Source organism: Cherax quadricarinatus, chromosome 5, assembly GCF_038502225.1.
Source record: "Cherax quadricarinatus isolate ZL_2023a chromosome 5, ASM3850222v1, whole genome shotgun sequence".
In the NCBI taxonomy this organism is placed as follows: Eukaryota; Metazoa; Arthropoda; class Malacostraca; order Decapoda; family Parastacidae; genus Cherax; species Cherax quadricarinatus.
The window spans coordinates 57,882,177-57,903,275 of NC_091296.1; the positions used below are offsets into that span (position 1 = coordinate 57,882,177).

General features: G+C 45.4%; 1 protein-coding gene across 1 annotated transcript in view; it reads right to left on the reverse strand.

Moving 5' to 3' along the window:
• Positions 1 to 11,235: 11,235 nt before the first annotated feature.
• Nmdar2 (NMDA receptor 2) overlaps positions 11,236 to 21,099 on the reverse strand; it is a 408,938-nt gene continuing 399,074 nt past the window's right edge. The window contains exons 20-21 of the mRNA XM_070102705.1: positions 14,329 to 14,436; positions 11,236 to 12,130 (exon numbers count right to left, since the gene is read on the reverse strand). Coding sequence (XP_069958806.1) covers positions 12,079 to 12,130; positions 14,329 to 14,436 — 160 coding nt within the window. The 3' untranslated portion in view covers positions 11,236 to 12,078. The remainder of the gene's footprint in view (positions 12,131 to 14,328; positions 14,437 to 21,099) is intronic.

Genomic DNA, 21,099 nt, shown 5'->3' on the forward strand with positions numbered 1-21,099 from the left:
AGTTCATTTTTCTGGGTATATGAATCAGATTAAAGCTCCACCTGAAAAATGTGCGCCCTCAGCTGCTTTGAAACATTTAAGAAATGCAGGTATCTCAGAAACCTTCCCTAATGTTGACATAGTGTATCGCCTTTACCTAACACTTCCAGCTACTAACTGTGAAGGAGAACGTTCATTTTCTGTTTTGAAAAGAGTGAAAAACCAGCTCCGTTCAACAATGAGCCAAGACAAATTGTGTAACCTAGCCTTGTTGACCATTGAGTCTGATCTAACAAGAAATATTGATTTTCAGAATATAATTAATGATTTTGCCAATATGAAATCCAGAAAAAAGTTTATTTAAGAAGTGCCTGTGAATATAAACAATTCTTTACTTTCTTGAGTTATATGATTTGATAATCTTATGCATGATGCAATGATAACAATAATGGTCAGTGATTTATAAAGGGAATAATAGTGCTGTAGTGGTTATGCTGAATATAATAGGTACATGATGTCACTACTTTAATAGCCTAATCTAGTAATGCTATGCTGTCTTGAGTTTATTCTCTTTAAAATGCATGATTTAACAAGATAGTTATAATGGCTGTTGGTAAATGGTTTTGGTTGTCTTGATGTACTTTCCCTATTAAATTTAATCTAAATAGCCAGAATGTATTTAATTAGACCTTAAACAGGCTCACACCGACCCCCCCCCCCCAAACTGGAAGGGGTCGCTTCGCTTACCCGTAACTCAAAGGGGCCCCGCCAATCTGAATAGCCTAGGGCCCTGAGACTTCTTAATCCGGCCCTGGGTACCTGGGTGTTCGTGGACTGGTGTGGGTCGCATCCTGGGACAAAATTGACCTAATTTGCGGGAAATGCTTAGCATAACAAGCGGTTTCTATATAGTAGTATGTCACTGATGTCAGCTATGGTCTGTATACATTGTACATGTACTTGTAGAAATAAAGATATTATATTACTTGTATATGCAGCGTAAGGATGCCATTTTTAAGCCAAAAACCCAGACACAGTAAAATGAGTACAACTTTGTAAACTTGTATTAAAAAAAAACGTTGGGGCATTTAGCGTGCGAACCGAATCTGCTGGGACATTATCCCTTAAACCCGGACCGTCCCGGTCCAAGTGAGACGAATGGGACCCTTAACCGGAATGTTTATGTCTCCATGAGATGTATAATTCAGTGTGTATACCTGACTTACGAAATCGTAATGAGACTCTGACCGCGGGTTCAAACCCCGCCCGTGGTATGGTGTGTATACCCTCTGATGTGTGTAACTCGGTGTTATACACACAGTGTATATACACTGAGAGGTGTGTAACTCTAAAGTATTTTCCAGCGGTGGTGATGAGCAGGTTACAAGTTGTCTTAATGACCCTTGTGACTCGTGCAGTTGATAGGCTTGAAACCCAATTAATCAACCAACCAACTTAATTAATTAAGAGGTATAGGAAAGCCTTGCCTGAAATACTACCATAACATTGTAAAATTATTGTGATAATAAATTACTATTATTATTATTATTATTATTATAGCCTCCTGATGACTATAATTGTAATCATGATTTGATGAATGACTTGGCACATGCATCCTGTAAAACATCAAGAGAGTTTTTTTTTTTTATATTTTATATCAAGAGAGGTAGGGAAGTGTCTTGGTGCAGGTGAGGGGCTCTTGATCCAAATAATTGGATCTATCCTCCCTATCCATAGATCGAACCTGATTCCACAAGCGCTCTGTGATGCCCTACAAGTGTAGCTGAGCTCTTTTTAAGGCTGAATGAATGACCACTTCCATTACTATTTCTTCAAGGTTGATGGACTGATTACATTATCTCTACCACTACCTCTGTATTTGACTGAAGAAACCTACTTTACAGGCGAAACGTTTCAACAATATACCAAACTGCTGCGCGTGTGTCAAGGAGCATATGAGGCAGGAGTGCCAGGGTGCCACACCAACTGGACACTGGCTCTGGCTAATGGTGCTGACTCAAGGCATTTTCTTCTGGTCCTGTCCATTTCTCGGTTATGATGTGATGATGTTATGATGTGAAATACAGATGTTGTTGTTGCTGTAGCAGGCATAACCAGTTGTTTCATAACCTAACAGTGCTCCTTATCTCGGAAATCGCCAAAATATTTACTACGTACTTGCAACAACGTACCTATATGGAATTTATTTACCAAGTAGTAGTACATATTTTGGAACCTACTCGGATAATGGGCACTTTTAGGTAATAGCACAATTGTCCCCTTACATGGGGCACTTGTCCCATTATACAGTATGTGAACGCAGTGTCCCGTAGCTCGATCGCTAGCGAACTCAGCTCATACATTGAGGTCCTAGGGTCGATCCACGGTACGGGTGGAAAAACATTAGGACGTGTTTCCTTAAGACACCTGCTGTCTATGTTCACCCATCAGTAAAATAGGTCCCTGGATGTTAGTGAGCTGGTGTGGGTCGCATCCTGGAACAAAATTGACCTCATATGCCCGAAATGCTCTGCATAACAAGCAGCTTTCTATATAGTAGTATGTCACTGATGTCAGCTAGGTTTATATATTTGTAGAAATAAAGATTATAATATAATTGTAAATGTATATGTGCACAATTAAAGGTATCGATTCTTCCATAGTGTTGCGTTACCATCCTTTCGGTTTTAGATCCTCATTCCAGTCACATAAAACAGTAACATGTTACTTGGGTTGTATGATTTAAATACCTTAATAAAACCAAAAGATTATTAAGCTTTTGTAACATAAAACTTGGCTGACAACATGTTCAAACTGCTGCTGCCATAATTTAAGAATTCCCCGAGAGGTATGTATCTCTCACGGTATATACAAGAGAAATTAAATTAGTCCCCCATTTTAGGGGTTTTAAGGCAGCCTTAACTGGTCATTACGTGCAGCCTTAATGACCTTCGTGTAGTAATATGTTGTATATCTATAAATTAACTAGGGATTTAATTGATAGTGAGGAAGATTTCGTTCGGATTATTAACCCGGAGGGATAGTGACCCAGGAAATCCAATAAAGCCATGCTACCAGACTGGCTTATTTCCACTGGGATCCTTTAATCCACTCCCCCAGAATGCGACCCACGCCAGTCGACTAACACCCAGGTACCTACTCACCGCTAGGTGAAGAGGGGCAACATATATATATACCTGGAGAGGGTTTTGGGGGTCAATGCCCCCGCGGCCCGGTCTGTGACCAGGTCTCATAAGGAAACATGGCTAACGTTTCCCCCAGTTGTGAGTTGAAGCCGCTACCGAGTCGGCAGCACCCACCATGACTGTTCTTCGTGCAGCAAGGATTCTATCCGATATGTATCTTGATATACAGTGGACCCTCAACCAACGGCATTAATCGGTTCCAGAGGGTTTGCCGTTGGTCTAAATTCCGTTGGTCGAGTTAATTTTCCCCATAAGAAATAATGAAAATAGAATTAATCCATTTCTGACACCCCAAAGTTTGATTTTTTTTTACATGAAATATACATTTCCTTATATGGAAAGGAATGGGACATGCAAAATAAACAATAATTAAATACCACTTATCTTTATTGTGGAGTTGTTGATGATTGATGTGCCAGCAGCAGGGAGGTTCAGCACTGTCTGTTGCTTGGACGGAGAATCACCTTCCATAAAGACTTCAGGTACCAAGTCCTTTGGTGGGGTTACCTCCCTTCTTGGTTTTAAATGCCACTAGGACCAGCTTGAGAATCACTGGACCACCATCACTACCAGCACCACCCTCTACCACAATCACCACCACCCTCTACCACCATCACTACCAGTACCACCCTTTACCACCATCACAACCACTACCACCCTCTACCACCATCACTACCAGTACCACCCTTTACCACCATCACCACCACCCTCTACCACCATCACTACCAGTACCACCCTTTACCACCATCACAACCACTACCACCCTCTACCACCATCACTACCAGTACCACCCTTTACCACCATCACCACCACCCTCTACCACCATCACTACCAGTACCACCCTTTACCACCATCACAACCACTACCACCCTCTACCACCATCACTACCACCCCCTACCACCATCACTACCAGTACCACCCTCTACCACCATCACAACCACTACCACCCTCTACCACCATCACTACCACCCCCTACCATCACTACCAGTACCACCCTCTACCACCATCACAACCACTACCACCCTCTACCACCATCACTACCACCCCCTACCATCACTACCAGTACCACCCTCTACCACCATCACAACCACTACCACCCTCTACCACCATCAGTACCACCGCCTACCACCATCATAACCAGTACCACCTTCTACCACCATCACTACCACCCTCTACCACCGTCACTACCACCTTCTACCACCATCATAACCACTACCACCCTCTACCACCATCACTACCACCCTCTACCACCATCACTACCACCCTCTACCACCATCACTACCACCCTCTACCACCATCACTACCACCCTCTACCACCATCACTACCACCCTCTACCACCATCACTACCACCCTCTACCACCATCACTACCACCCTCTACCACCACCACTACCACCCTCTACCACCATCACTACCACCCTCTACCACCATCACTACCACCCTCTACCACCATCACTACCACCCCCTACCATCACTACCAGTACCACCCTCTACCACCATCACAACCACTACCACCCTCTACCACCATCAGTACCACCGCCTACCACCATCATAACCAGTACCACCTTCTACCACCATCACTACCACCCTCTACCACCGTCACTACCACCTTCTACCACCATCATAACTACTACCACCCTCTACCACCATCACTACCACCCTCTACCACCATCACTACCACCCTCTACCACCATCACTGCCACCCTCTACCACCATCACTACCACCCTCTACCACCATCACTACCACCCTCTACCACCATCACTACCACCCTCTACCACCACCACTTTCCTGTATTTTTCTGCAAACTTTTCCTTGAATTCTATCATGTTCCTCATATCCTTTACTAAAGGGCTGGCTCTAGATTCTAGAGCCAGCCCTTCTAGAGTCTAGAAGCTTTTGTGGGGCCCATGGTGGCTTAACAGCGGAATAATCCAAAATGTATGGGAGGTACACTTGGAAACCGACCGCAACAGCTTTTAAACAATGGCACACTGACGTCGTTGGTTAAGTTTTTCGCCGTTGATTAAGGCATTTTTTCTACGGCAAAAAGAGCCATTAGACGAAATTGCTGTTACTTAATGCCGCCGTTAGTTGAGGGTCGACTGTATTTACAAGGAATCGCTAAATCCGTACGAGTCATACAGCATCTTGGGAATGGGAGGTAATCAGCTTGATCCCTGGAAGGGGAAGGTAGCTCCAATTCTTGGATCAAGAGCCTTTAACCAGCATGAAAGAAACCCCCCTCCCCACAGGCTTACAGGAAGCCTACGAACATAAAGGATCTCACTTCTGCTCCAGTCAAGGTAATAAGAGCAAAAGAGGCATCATCACTGGATTTTTCTCTAAGAGTATACAGAATTTGCAGTCCAGAGTTTCTTGATGAGGAGTGTACATATATACATTAAACCTTCACTGATCTACATTTCCCTTCTTTTTTTCATTAAAGATTGTAAGAAAACAGTAGCGCTGTATAGCCCTTGTGGCTTAGCGCTTCTTTTTGATTATAATAATAATGTAAGAAAACAGCCCTTCAGATTATCAATTCTCCATGTACTAACACCACTCCAAAGAAGTTATAATCCTTCCCTACAGCCAGGTTACATTGTCTCTAAAGTACTCACACAAGCTAATATCAGAGTCGCCACCGCAACCAATACTTCCATAAAAGATCTGCTAAGGACGAAATTGAGAAATATTGATCCAATCAACGCAGGGGTTTATACTATCCCCTGTGGAGGTTGTGACAGAATATACGTAGATGAAACAACAAGAAACCTTAAAACACATCTCGGTGAACACATAAATGCATGTAGGAACGACAGCTTGAACAATGCATGCGTACAACAAGGGAATTCCGCCAACCATCATTAATCGCTATTTCCAACACAATTAAACAGAATAAAGACAGCTTCATCATCTCTCAAGTATTGGCAAGAATTCTCTTAAAAGCAATAAACCCTGCCATCACATAGCTGTTCCACTACTACTACTGCTACTACAACAAATACTACTATTACTGGTACTATTATACTACTACCTACAACGATTGTATGTTTCGCATATCACACTGTGTGACCCTTGTGGGTTTAGAGCTTAGTTTTGGTTACTGTACCTATATATGCCTCTGTGTCCCTGTACTGTTTGTAGCGAATTGACAAAACTGCTGGAGAGCGAAACGTTGCCACAATAAAAAGTCACAATATTTGCACTTGTGTCCTTTTATCTAACAGGCTAAGAACTGTTATTCTATCTAATTTCACAAACTAAACTGTAATCCAAATCATTTACATGCTAAAAGCTGCTATTCTACCTCATTTACAGACTAAGAGCTAAGTGTTATTCAGCTCATTTACATACTATGAGCTGTTATTAGGTTCATTTACAGGCTGAGATTATTATCGAATTTTTTTGGGAGGCATTCAAGTTCTATCCAAAGAAAGAAAATTGCAATTCCAGTTTCATGGCTTAGTTGGTAGCGCATTCAGTTCACATTAAGGGTCCATAATTCGATCTCAGGCACTGGTAGAAACTTTGGCCATGTTTGCTTACACTTGTTACCTCTGCTTACCTAGCAGTAATTAGGTACCTGGGTGTTAGTCAACTGTTGTGGGTGGTATCCCGGGGGGTTGTGGGGGCTGGCAGTATATCTTAGATAAAGCTGGGCTTTGAAATAAGGTAAGAACTCTTAGTCTGTTAAACTTATTAGTGTGATAAAACCCTCCGGGAATAGTAATACACATATATAACACTTCAGTGATATAATTCTGAAGTGATCAGTCCCTCGACCTTGATAGGTGGTCAAGTCACTCAAGCCTAAAGCAAAGGATTGCGGCTCCCCTCATATACCTCACATTTGTTCCAGTATATAAGCTCTGGCCGCAGGCCTCTGCTTTAGGCATGGGGGACTAACCACCTCTTATTAAGGCTGAGGGACTGCTCACCTCAAAATTAATTCCACTGTCTTGTTTTACATTTACCCGTATTCGACTGACGAAGCCTGTTGTAGAGGGAAACATTTCGGCAATATAGATACTTAAGTGTCTTGTTCACTGAGATAATATCTGTTATTTTACCTTAGCTCAGGGAAAGGGGGTGTACATTGCAATGACAAGTACGTTAACCTGGTTAAACAACTAAGTGGACCGAGACAATCACAAGCTGGCGACCCTCACGTTTATTTGCGAACTTACAGTAGGTAACGTCCATTGAAGCAGTCCGACAGGCCACGTAAAAGGAAGAGAGAGAGAGAGAGAGAGAGAGGCCAGAGTTGTTGCCTCCACTAAGCTGAGAACAGGAAATGACAGCCATCAAACGTATGGAGAAGTGACCCAGGCTAAGTCAACAGGTCACTTCTAGATCGCAGCACTCAGCGCTGGGGCTAACAGCCAGAGACACGATGGTCACAACGACCAAGTCAAGAGCTGCTATCCTACCTCGGATCATTTACAGGCTAAGAGTTTTTATCCTGCCTCAGTTCACGTATAGGCTGTGAGCGGTTGTCTTTCCTCAGCCCATTCTACAACGACTCCGAGTTTCTCGTACTGTTGACTGATGTATTCTTCACTGAGATGCCACTTACAGTAGTCGTCTAACACTCCGGGTATCTATTTGTTGGCAGGTGAATGGAGGTAGCAGGTTGTAAGGAGGCTCAGTCACATGGTTGATGCCAGTGACTCTCCATCAGTAGCATCAACCATTTGGAAAGGAAAGTCACCAAAGTACCATGAAAGAAAAGTCCGTGGCACTACCCGGACGTCACTCACCTTTGACCACTTTCAACCAAAAGACTAAACACACTTAAATTCACGAGAGGCGTGCAAGATTCAACTTTGATATATGATGATTACTGATATATTCAGGGGAAGCGGTGAGTCCGGAGGGGGTCATACAGCGCCTCAGGACGGAGAAGTAATCAGGTTTATCTAAGGGTAGAATAATTCCAATTCATTGGATCAAGAGCTCTTTGCCAACATCTGGGCATCGCCCCACCTCCTCGAAGGGAGCTTTCTATGTACCCTACAATGCTGAGCTTAAATCCTTATCAGCACCCGACAAACAAGCTGGAACTGGGTATTGAAACAGGTTATAAACTTGCAAAAGTACAACATTCCATAACTCAGCGTCATTATCCTAATTCTTTGTGTCACAATCACTAAAAAAAATTATACGAGCAATTTTTGGGTTGAATATACGAAACCTGAGATTCTGGGCATTAAATTAACTTTGTATTATGAAGTGCATATAAGGAAAGAATAATAACAACTTTTTTTTACCAATATATCATTTAAGATAAGTTATTTCTATAAATCACATTATCAAAAAAATTCCTTAGCAATATACAAAGTACAACTTGGTGTAATAAATCAGCAAGGAAACAGCACATAATAATATACTCACATACATGAAGGCGCATTAAATTAGCATTTTCTTATGACTAACAACGAATGAAATCAAATAAGCCAAAACCAACAGTAAGTGACCATTGTGGTAATAACCGAGAAAACTAGTAGATGACGCTACTAAAATATTTACAATAGCAGTGACAGAAATTTGCTGAACTTTGTGTGTGTGTGTATATAGTATATATATATATATATATATATAAAGAGTATGAAGAGGCAGATATAATGTGGTGTGAAGGAGATGGTATATTGTTTGTAGGAGATACCGGGTTTTCCCCCATGTTGTGTGATCTTGTCCAGTGGTGTAGGACAGACGTCCCCCATGTTGTGTGATCTTGTCCAGTGGTGTAGGACAGACGATACTTTGAAAATTACATCAGTATATTATAAAAGGCAGGAATATATAGTACACAGAGTAAAGTTAAATAGGGAGATTTGCAAAAAAATTGGTCCTTGTATATTTACAACTGTTTGAGTTATACAGACAACTAATTCTCAAGGGATTTGCTGAAATTATATAATAAAATTTAAAAGAAAGTACGTATATTCAAATATTTTTCTAGTCTAGCCACATATTAAGAACTCAAAAAAATTTAGTGAAAGTTTTTAAACATGTGTAAAAAGAATCTTGGTCTCTTTTTTTTATACTTGATTTTCATGGTATGTAAAAATAAAAGTTAAACTTGATAATATAATACTGATGAATTATATATTTTTCTTGTGTTCAGGTTCATTACTTTAAAAATCCATCTTCTAGCTGTCCAAATTTTCAAGGAATAAACAGCAGGTTAGACAAGTGTTTCCTGACGCGGGTGTTTGTTATATGATGGCCCACAGCTGGAGTTTTTGATCATCTGACCGAGGCCTTCCACTGGCTTATCCCTTTTAAAAAAATTAATTGCCATACCTTATTATTATTAAAGATTCGCCGGTATTCTCCCAGCCCGGGCCTTTTTCAAGTGGTGGCCCGGCCTTGGCTCCTTCTTCCGAGAGTGTCTGATACCTAAGTCTGCCATGGGAGGAGGCACAAGTACCTCCTCATCTTTGGAACCAACTGTCCCCAGGCCTAGCCACAAGCTAGGCCTCTCTGGTCTGCCATCCCCGCCCCAAGGGAGCAAATGGGAATAACAGTCTTATGAGCTAAAGGCTCGGGCTCAGGCACCTACCCTACCCTAGAAGGGTTAGGCATGGTATCGATGTTGTCATACCTATTCTATTCTATTTGATTCGCCGGTAATCCCGGCCCGGGTCTCTTCCATTTTGGTGACCCGGCATTGGCTCCCCGGGTAGGGAAGTGACATTTATCGTTACTTGCACCTGTGTGGCAGGTCTTCAGCAGGAAGGGGGGGGGGTACCTCACCGGCCCTATGGCCAGATGACGTACCAAACGTTAGTGTGCACTAACAGTGGCTGGTGTGCAGTGCAATGGAGGCCCAAAGCAGGCCCTCGCAGCAACTTCAGCGGGGGGGGGGGGATGACGTGCGAGGACTGGAAGTAAGGTTTCCAAGTCCCTGACAGCTAAGTACACAAGATGTGCTGCCTCATCCTCTCGGGTCTGCCCTACTGGGGTCATTGGGAAGTGTCTACGGCGAAGGGGCATCGTAGCCGGGCAGTCTAACAGGTAGTGCACCAAGGGCTGCGGAACCATTCGGTCACAATGGGCATTGTCATACCTAATACTGATGCACCACCTTAAAACTCCCTCCATTTCCAAAAAAAGGTACAATATAGTTATGCAATATTTTTTATATTCCATATTTATATTTGACAAAAAATATTAAAAAACGCAACCTAACCAATCTTGCTAATATTTACCTAACATAAAATTAATTAATTTACGTAGTTACTGCAAGAATCTGCATAATTACATTAAGTTTTCCCCTGGTGGATGCAGGAAAATCAGGGGAGCTGCGCACCCAGTGTTAGGTAACAAAAATATGATGGAAAGTGTTGAATATGGTGTAAAATATTGACAAGTTGATGATTAAGACACATGCTCAACAGCTGGGTATGTTTCTCCCTACACAGTAGACTTCTTCACTCAAATACAGAGGCATCAGTAGTAATGAAATAACGATGCTGTAATCAGTCCATCAACCTTGGACAAAAAGTAGAGGTGGTCAGTCCCTCAGCTGAGGGACTGACCACCTCAAATACTGTTTCTCCAAGGTTGATGGACTGATTACATCATCTTCATTACACTACTACACCTGCTGCCTCTGTATTTGACTGAAGAAGTCTACTGTGTGGGCGAAACGTTTCAAAAATAAAGTTACCCAACTATTGCACATGTATCTAATCATCATGATAAAGAGTACTGTGGAAAATTTCGGATTTTCCTATATTCAGCATGGGTAAATTTGAATAATACTATAACTGTGTAATAAAATGTGATGCTGATCTGACCCTTTCGAGAAATTTCGAGTGTGGGGGGGAGGAGAGTTAGAAGAACAGCCAGTAGGGACACCGGGGAGAAAGACGCCATTTGCAATTTGTACAGAGTACTTTCGCGCAGTTGAAGGAAGTAATTATTGTTGTCGTAGCTTCAGATATCTCGTCAAGGCCAGAAATATTAAATGTTGAGATAACATCATCTGTACAATGAGTCCAGTGGTCACACAAACTCTCTCATATAAAACAATGTAACATTGTATCTCTGTATGAAAGCTAATTTTGCTACTGTCTACTGTTTATTTACAAGTTGTCTTGTACTTGGGAATTTCCCGTGGGAATATTAAATAAAATCATTTACACAAGAATAATGGTGTGTTATACGATTTTTTTACTGCAAGACTTGAAATAAAGTTGGGAGATGATATATTGCGTTTATTGTAGCACCGAGTGTAAAAAAAAAAATTAAGATTTTTATTTAAAACCCCATCGATATTTGGCACATATATTTTCAGTATTATACAAGTGTGTGTGCTTAATTTTTCACTCAATTATATCATCAGAAGAAAGTTTTACTAATCATGGATGTGTTAATATATATCAATGTTCATTATTCTCAAGGTGTGATGAAGCGTCAAAAAAATTTTTTTTTTTCTTTCTGAAAAAAAAAAAGGCCACATCTTGATGTCGACAGATGTAAATTTAACACGATTTTCAATGCAGGAGTAACCATGAACATACACCATCACGGAACAACTGTCTGGTAGTCTTAAGTAAAGATGTCAGCCAGCTTCACTCTGTCTCCCGAGGCAATAATATTCACATCTCTGAAATGTAAACATCGACATCACCTTAAGATACATTTTGAAATTTTCCGAAAACGTAGGGAAGTATTTTTTTCCTTCTTCGAGGAAATATTGCTTCTCGTACAGGTCTTCACGATTTTTTTTTTCGGTGAACTCCGTGCCCTTTATTCCAGCATTTGGCAGATGTCACGATGTCACGTCAGCTGGACTCAGCAGTGTAGATGATATGATGTACTTGTGCGTAGAAGTGTTAAGTCCATAAGACGTGGCAAGTCAAGAAGCCAGACAATGGTTTCAAAGTACTGTCTCTATCTCCGCCACTTCCCGTTTCCGGTATCTCCAACCCCTGTTAGGGAAGACGTAAGAACATAAGCAGGTCTACTGGCCCATGCTAGGCAGGTCTTTCTCTAAACCAACCATTCCCACCCACCTGTCTAACCTTTCTCCCAAAGTCATCCAAGAATTAGCTTTAATATGTCAGGTACTAATCAAACCCAGCCCTTCCAACTCACATATTTATAGAATCTATTTTCAAAGCTTCCCAAAGTTTTACCTTCAATTGCCTTTCTTGGGAACCTCTTCCACTCATCAACAACTATGAAAACCGATAGTACTTTCTCACGCCCTTTCTAAATATAAATTTATCTAATTTAAGAGTGAATTATAAATTGGCTTCCAAGCACTATTGCAGATATGTTCAGGAACACACTGGATAATAAAATTCTTCCACAGGATTACTTGATGAAAAGGTAATCGAAATTTGGAGCTTATGGTAGGAAGCATTTTGGGTATCTTCTCAAGAGACAAGTCACGTGATAACAAGGAACAGATAAATACTACATGGACAGAAAATTAAGCAAGGAGGAGGGGGTAGGATCTGCATATTTCGGCGCCAATCACAGACCATCTTCACCATGAGGCTGAGATATACAGAATCTTTCTCAGTTGTGTTTTGAAGGCGTTTCGCCAACCAATGGCTTTATCATTACAATACAAGAACATAATGTAAAGAATTATATACAAAAGATGAGGTAATAAGTCCCTCAGTCTTGGAGTTGGAAATAAATGGTATAAAATACCGACACAAAGGAAATACTGTAAGCACATTAGCAGTATAATGTGACCCTTTATTGACAACGTTTCGCCCACACAGTGGACTTTATCCAGTCACAAACAGATCTACCTGGGTGAAAGGTACGTATTTATAGGATGAAGTCAGGTGGAGAATGCTGCATGTAGATTCGCCCACACAGTGAGCGAAACGTTGTCAATAAAGGATCATATTATACTGCTTATGTGTTTAGATTTCCAGCCTTGGAGTTGGTGAAGAGTATCGTAGTCATGAAGGAACTGCAACACAGTCATGGAGCTCCATGTCTGTCCATGTATTGTGTTGATAAAGCCACTGGATGGTGAAATGTCTATAATAAAGATACACAAATGTCGGTATTGTATATCATTAACGTACAGCTGTGCTTTATTTTACATCCATGTGGGAATTAACGTGCAGCTGTGCTTTATTTTACATCCGTGTGGGAATTAACGTACAGCTGTGCTTTATTTTACACCCATGTGGGAATTAACGTACAGCTGTGCTTTATTTTACATCCATGTGGGAATTAACGTACAGCTGTGCTTTATTTTACATCCATGTGGGAATTAACGTACAGCTGTGTTTTATTTTACATCCATGTTGGAATTAACGTACAGCTGTGCTTTATTTTACACCCATGTGGGAATTAACGTACAGCTGTGCTTTATTTTACATCCATGTGGGAATGCTAGTTTGTTGATCAGGATTTTTAACAATTATATCAAAAACACTTTAAAGCATCGAAAAACTTCTACCTCACTTTATTACTGTATATGAAGCGTTGTCCAATACAGGTGTCCCTGACATTATTTACCGACACACTTGCAATAAGAAGTCTATAGTAAGATTTAATTTTAAAACTTTCATTTTCGTTGCATTTTTGACTACATCGCAGACTAGACTAGAGATGTGAGATCCTTCCACTGTCCTGCCACAACTGGCAAACGTAATCAGACTTTAAGAAAAAAAAACGCTATTATCTTAAATTTTTATCAATAGAAAATGTTCAATGTTTTTTTTTTCTATCTCTCTCTTTAATTTATTTTCTTTACAACGGCTTCCCTAATCTTCGTTTCGCGAAATTGACGAATTTTAAGATTACGCGAAATTATATTAAACAGGAATGCTAAAACTGGGAATATTACACTGTGTTGGAAGGAAAAATTTAGTAGAGTTCAAATCTTCGAAGTATTGAGGAGTGGTTGTTGCTACTGACAGGCTACTGACCTCGCTGAACGTTAAGATATGTACAACAGTTGGGTATCTTTATTGACGAAACGTTTCGCCTACAGTCCCTACACAATAGGCTTCTTCAGTCAAATAGAAAGGGAAGCAGTAGTAATGAAATAAAGATGATATAATCAGTCCGACAATCTTGTAGGAAAAATATATGGGGTGGTCAGTCCCTCAGCCTGGAGAAGAGTTCAACTCCATTTTTCAACAACACTTACCTCGCTGCAAGAAGCGGACCTCTTATAGGCTCATTGGTAGATATATGGTTACGTGTCATGTCCCTGGGTTTCATGTAGTCAGCTGGCGCTGGTGCAGTCGATGTCTCCCTGCAAATGATATATTATGAAAAAAATGACACCACTGGGGCAGTCGACACCACTGTCTACAGTAGAGGACATCAACACTTGCTTCTTGTGCTCCCTCCAGTCCCCGTAATGGGGCCAACAGCTTCTATATTTGCACACTCAGACTACTGGCATGTGCAGCCATGGACAGCCACAGTGCCATCGGCTACCTCACTTTCATACCCCGGTATTTTGTGACAGATGGAAGGATGCTCCCGGTATTTTGTGACAGATGGAAGGACACCCCAGTATTTTGTGACAGAGACTATTGAGGAAAATTAAAGCACATGGAATAGGAGGAGAAATTTTTTCCTGGATAGAGGCATGGTTGACAAATAGGCAGCAGAGAGTTTGCATAAATGGGGAGAAATCAGAGTGGGGAAGTGTCACGAGCGGTGTTCCACAGGGGTCAGTGTTGGGCCCCCTGCTGTTCACAATCTACATAAACGACATAGATGAGGGCATAAAGAGCGACATCGGCAAGTTTGCCGATGACACCAAAATAGGCCGTCGAATTCATTCTGACGAGGACATTCGAGCACTCCAGGAAGATTTGAATAGACTGATGCAGTGGTCGGAGAAGTGGCAGATGCAGTTTAATATAGACAAATGCAAAGTTCTAAATGTTGGACAGGACAATAACCATGCCACATATAAACTAAATAATGTAGATCTTAATATTACGGATTGCGAAAAAGATTTAGGAGTTCTGGTTAGCAGTAATCTGAAACCAAGACAACAGTGCATAAGTGTTCGCAATAAAGCTAATAGAATCCTTGGCTTCATATCAAGAAGCATAAATAATAGGAGTCCTCAGGTTGTTCTTCAACTCTATACATCCTTGGTTAGGCCTCATTTAGATTATGCTGCACAGTTTTGGTCACCTTATTACAGAATGGATATAAATTCTCTGGAAAATGTACAAAGGAGGATGACAAAGTTGATCCCATGTATCAGAAACCTTCCCTATGAGGATAGACTAAGGGCCCTGAATCTGCACTCTCTAGAAAGACGTAGAATTAGGGGGGATATGATTGAGGTGTATAAATGGAAGACAGGAATAAATAAAGGGGATGTAAATAGTGTGCTGAAAATATCTAGCCTAGACAGGACTCGCAGCAATGGTTTTAAGTTGGAAAAATTCAGATTCAGGAAGGATATAGGAAAGTACTGGTTTGGTAATAGAGTTGTGGATGAGTGGAACAAACTCCCAAGTACCGTTATAGAGGCCAGAACGTTGTGTAGCTTTAAAAATAGGTTGGATAAATACATGAGTGGATGTGGGTGGGTGTGAGTTAGACCTGATAGCTTGTGCTACCAGGTCGGTTGCCGTGTTCCTCCCTTAAGTCAATGTGACCTGACCTGACTAGGTTGGGTGCATTGGCTTAAGCCGGTAGGAGACTTGGACCTGCCTCGCATGGGCCAGTAGGCCTTCTGCAGTGTTCCTTCGTTCTTATGTTCTTATGTTCTTATGGGAGGACACCCCGGTATTTTGTGACAGATAGAAAGACACCCCAGTGTTTTGTGACAGATGGAAGGACACCCGAGGACTGCTTCACAGTTAGAAGGACTGTGCCACAGTTAGTAGTTGGAAGGACATCCCAGGACTGTGCCACAGTTGTTAGGACACCCTAGCACTGCGTCACAGCTGGAAAAACACCAAAGCACTGCGTCACAGTTGGTAGGACACCCCAGCACTGCCTCACAATTGTTAGGGCACCCCAGCATTGCCTCACAATTGGAAGGACATTATACAACTGCTAGACGGAAGGACGGAAATCTCATCAGTGTTGGACAGAACATTCCAGTATTACTGGACGAAAGGACGAGCACCCCATTACTGCTGGATAGTAGGACGGACATCCCAACGAAGCTGGATGGTGGGACGAACATCCCAGTAACGTTGGACAGTAGTACGGATATCCCAGTACTACTGGAGAGACAATAGCAGTCTTGCCAGTCCTCTTCCAGACAATAACGGCTCCATCCAATGTCTCCCTCATCTTCCTCCGTGCTGGCAAAGTCTCCTGCATCATTCTCCACTAAAGAGCCTTGAGGGTCATGTTCCAGGAATGATAAAGCTTGTCCAGGTTGGTAGTGGGTGGAGAGTGGTTGGGGTGAGTGCCAGTGAGTGTGTGAGAGTGGACAACACAGAGTCAGGTGGAGTGCTTTGTTGTGGATTCGTTTAATGCGGATTCGTTTGGCGTTGACTCTCAAGCTAGGACAAGAACTCGAGACCGAGCTGTTGTGAAGCACACGAGAAATGGCGCATTAAAAACTAATACTACTGTTGATATTATTATTATTCTTGCATTTATGAAATCATATGTGTTCATAAATTAATATTTGTGTTCTTGTCCACTGATGAGAAATTCATTTTGATCATTACAGATATATGCCACCCACAGCATGGGTCTGGGGTGACTACTACCCACACCATGGGTCTGGGGTGACTACTACCCACACCATGGGTCTGGGGTGACTACTACCCACACCATGGGTCTGGGGTGACTACTGCCCACCGCATGGGTCTGGGGTGACTACTACCCACACCATGGGTCTGGGGTGACTACTACCCACCGCATGGGTCTGGGGTGACTACTACCCACACCATGGGTCTGGGGTGACTACTACCCACACCATGGGTCTGGGGTGACTACTACCCACCGCATGGGTCTGGGGTGACTACTACCCACCGCATGGGTCTGGGGTGACTACTACCCACCGCATGGGTCTGGGGTGACTACTACCCACCGCATGGGTCTGGGGTGACTACTACCCACAGCATGGGTCTGGGGTGACTACTACCCACCGCATGGGTCTGGGGTGACTACTACCCACAGCATGGGTCTGGGGTGACTACTACCCACCGCATGGGTCTGGGGTGACTACTACCCACCGCATGGGTCTGGGGTGACTACTACCCACCGCATGGGTCTGGGGTGACTACTACCCACAGCATGGGTCTGGGGTGACTACTACCCACCGCATGGGTCTGGGGTGACTACTACCCACCGCATGGGTCTGGGGTGACTACTACCCACCGCATGGGTCTGGGGTGACTACTACCCACCGCATGGGTCTGGGGTGACTACTACCCACCGCATGGGTCTGGGGTGACTACTACCCACAGCATGGGTCTGGGGTGACTACTACCCACCGCATGGGTCTGGGGTGACTACTACCCACCGCATGGGTCTGGGGTGACTACTACCCACCGCATGGGTCTGGGGTGACTACTACCCACCGCATGGGTCTGGGGTGACTACTACCCACACCATGGGTCTGGGGTGACTACTACCCACCGCATGGGTCTGGGGTGACTACTACCCACCGCATGGGTCTGGGGTGACTACTACCCACCGCATGGGTCTGGGGTGACTACTACCCACCGCATGGGTCTGGGGTGACTACTACCCACACCATGGGTCTGGGGTGACTACTACCCACCGCATGGGTCTGGGGTGACTACTACCCACCGCATGGGTCTGGGGTGACTACTACCCACCGCATGGGTCTGGGGTGACTACTACCCACCGCATGGGTCTGGGGTGACTACTACCCACCGCATGGGTCTGGGGTGACTACTACCCACCGCATGGGTCTGGGGTGACTACTGCCCACACCATGGGTCTGGGGTGACTACTGCCCACACCATGGGTCTGGGGTGACTGCTGCCCACACCATGGGTCTGGGGTGACTACTACCCACCGCATGGGTCTGGGGTGACTACTACCCACCGCATGGGTCTGGGGTGACTACTACCCACCGCATGGGTCTGGGGTGACTACTACCCACCGCATGGGTCTGGGGTGACTACTACCCACCGCATGGGTCTGGGGTGACTACTACCCACCGCATGGGTCTGGGGTGACTACTACCCACCGCATGGGTCTGGGGTGACTACTACCCACAACATGGGTCTGGGGTGACTACTACCCACAACATGGGTCTGGGGTGACTACTACCCACCGCATGGGTCTGGGGTGACTACTACCCACAACATGGGTCTGGGGTGACTACTACCCACAACATGGGTCTGGGGTGACTACTACCCACAACATGGGTCTGGGGTGACTACTACCCACAACATGGGTCTGGGGTGACTACTACCCACCGCATGGGTCTGGGGTGACTACTACCCACACCATGGGTCTGGGGTGACTACTACCCACCGCATGGGTCTGGGGTGACTACTACCCACCGCATGGGTCTGGGGTGACTACTACCCACCGCATGGGTCTGGGGTGACTACTACCCACCGCATGGGTCTGGGGTGACTACTACCCACCGCATGGGTCTGGGGTGACTACTACCCACCGCATGGGTCTGGGGTGACTACTACCCACCGCATGGGTCTGGGGTGACTACTACCCACCGCATGGGTCTGGGGTGACTACTACCCACTGCATGGGTCTGGGGTGACTACTACCCACAACATGGGTCTGGGGTGACTACTACCCACAACATGGGTCTGGGGTGACTACTACCCACCGCATGGGTCTGGGGTGACTACTACCCACAACATGGGTCTGGGGTGACTACTACCCACAACATGGGTCTGGGGTGACTACTACCCACAACATGGGTCTGGGGTGACTACTACCCACCGCATGGGTCTGGGGTGACTACTACCCACCGCATGGGTCTGGGGTGACTACTACCCACAACATGGGTCTGGGGTGACTACTACCCACCGCATGGGTCTGGGGTGACTACTACCCACAACATGGGTCTGGGGTGACTACTACCCACACCATGGGTCTAGGGTGACTACTACCCACACCATGGGTCTGGGGTGACTACTACCCACACCATGGGTCTGGGGTGACTACTACCCACCGCATGGGTCTGGGGTGACTACTACCCACCGCATGGGTCTGGGGTGACTACTACCCACAACATGGGTCTGGGGTGACTACTACCCACAACATGGGTCTGGGGTGACTACTACCCACCGCATGGGTCTGGGGTGACTACTACCCACAACATGGGTCTGGGGTGACTACTACCCACAACATGGGTCTGGGGTGACTACTACCCACAACATGGGTCTGGGGTGACTACTACCCACCGCATGGGTCTGGGGTGACTACTACCCACCGCATGGGTCTGGGGTGACTACTACCCACCGCATGGGTCTGGGGTGACTACTACCCACCGCATGGGTCTGGGGTGACTACTACCCACCGCATGGGTCTGGGGTGACTACTACCCACCGCATGGGTCTGGGGTGACTACTGCCCACACCATGGGTCTGGGGTGACTACTGCCCACACCATGGGTCTGGGGTGACTACTGCCCACACCATGGGTCTGGGGTGACTACTACCCACCGCATGGGTCTGGGGTGACTACTACCCACCGCATGGGTCTGGGGTGACTACTACCCACCGCATGGGTCTGGGGTGACTACTACCCACCGCATGGGTCTGGGGTGACTACTACCCACCGCATGGGTCTGGGGTGACTACTACCCACCGCATGGGTCTGGGGTGACTACTACCCACCGCATGGGTCTGGGGTGACTACTACCCACCGCATGGGTCTGGGGTGACTACTACCCACCGCATGGGTCTGGGGAGACTACTACCCACCGCATGGGTCTGGGGTGACTACTACCCACCGCATGGGTCTGGGGTGACTACTACCCACCGCATGGGTCTGGGGTGACTACTACCCACCGCATGGGTCTGGGGTGACTACTACCCACCGCATGGGTCTGGGGTGACTACTACCCACCGCATGGGTCTGGGGTGACTACTACCCACCGCATGGGTCTGGGGTGACTACTACCCACCGCATGGGTCTGGGGTGACTACTACCCACAACATGGGTCTGGGGTGACTACTACCCACAACATGGGTCTGGGGTGACTACTACCCACCGCATGGGTCTGGGGTGACTACTACCCACAACATGGGTCTGGGGTGACTACTACCCACAACATGGGTCTGGGGTGACTACTACCCACAACATGGGTCTGGGGTGACTACTACCCACCGCATGGGTCTGGGGTGACTACTACCCACCGCATGGGTCTGGGGTGACTACTACCCACAACATGGGTCTGGGGTGACTACTACCCACCGCATGGGTCTGGGGTGACTACTACCCACAACATGGGTCTGGGGTGACTACTACCCACACCATGGGTCTAGGGTGACTACTACCCACACCATGGGTCTGGGGTGACTACTACCCACACCATGGGTCTGGGGTGACTACTACCCACCGCATGGGTCTGGGGTGACTACTACCCACCGCATGGGTCTGGGGTGACTACTACCCACCGCATGGGTCTGGGGTGACTACTACCCACAACATGGGTCTGGGGTGACTACTACCCACCGCATGGGTCTGGGGTGACTACTACCCACACCATGGGTCTGGGGTGACTACTACCCACCGCATGGGTCTGGGGTGACTACTGCCAACACCCTGGGTCTGGGGTGACTACTACCCACCGCATGGGTCTGGGGTGACTACTACCCACCGCATGGGTCTGGGGTGACTACTACCCACAGCATGGGGCTGGGGTGACTACTACCCACAACATAGGTCTGGGGTGACTACTACCCACCGCATGGGTCTGGGGTGACTACTGCCCACCGCATGGGTCTGGGGTGACTACTACCCACAACAT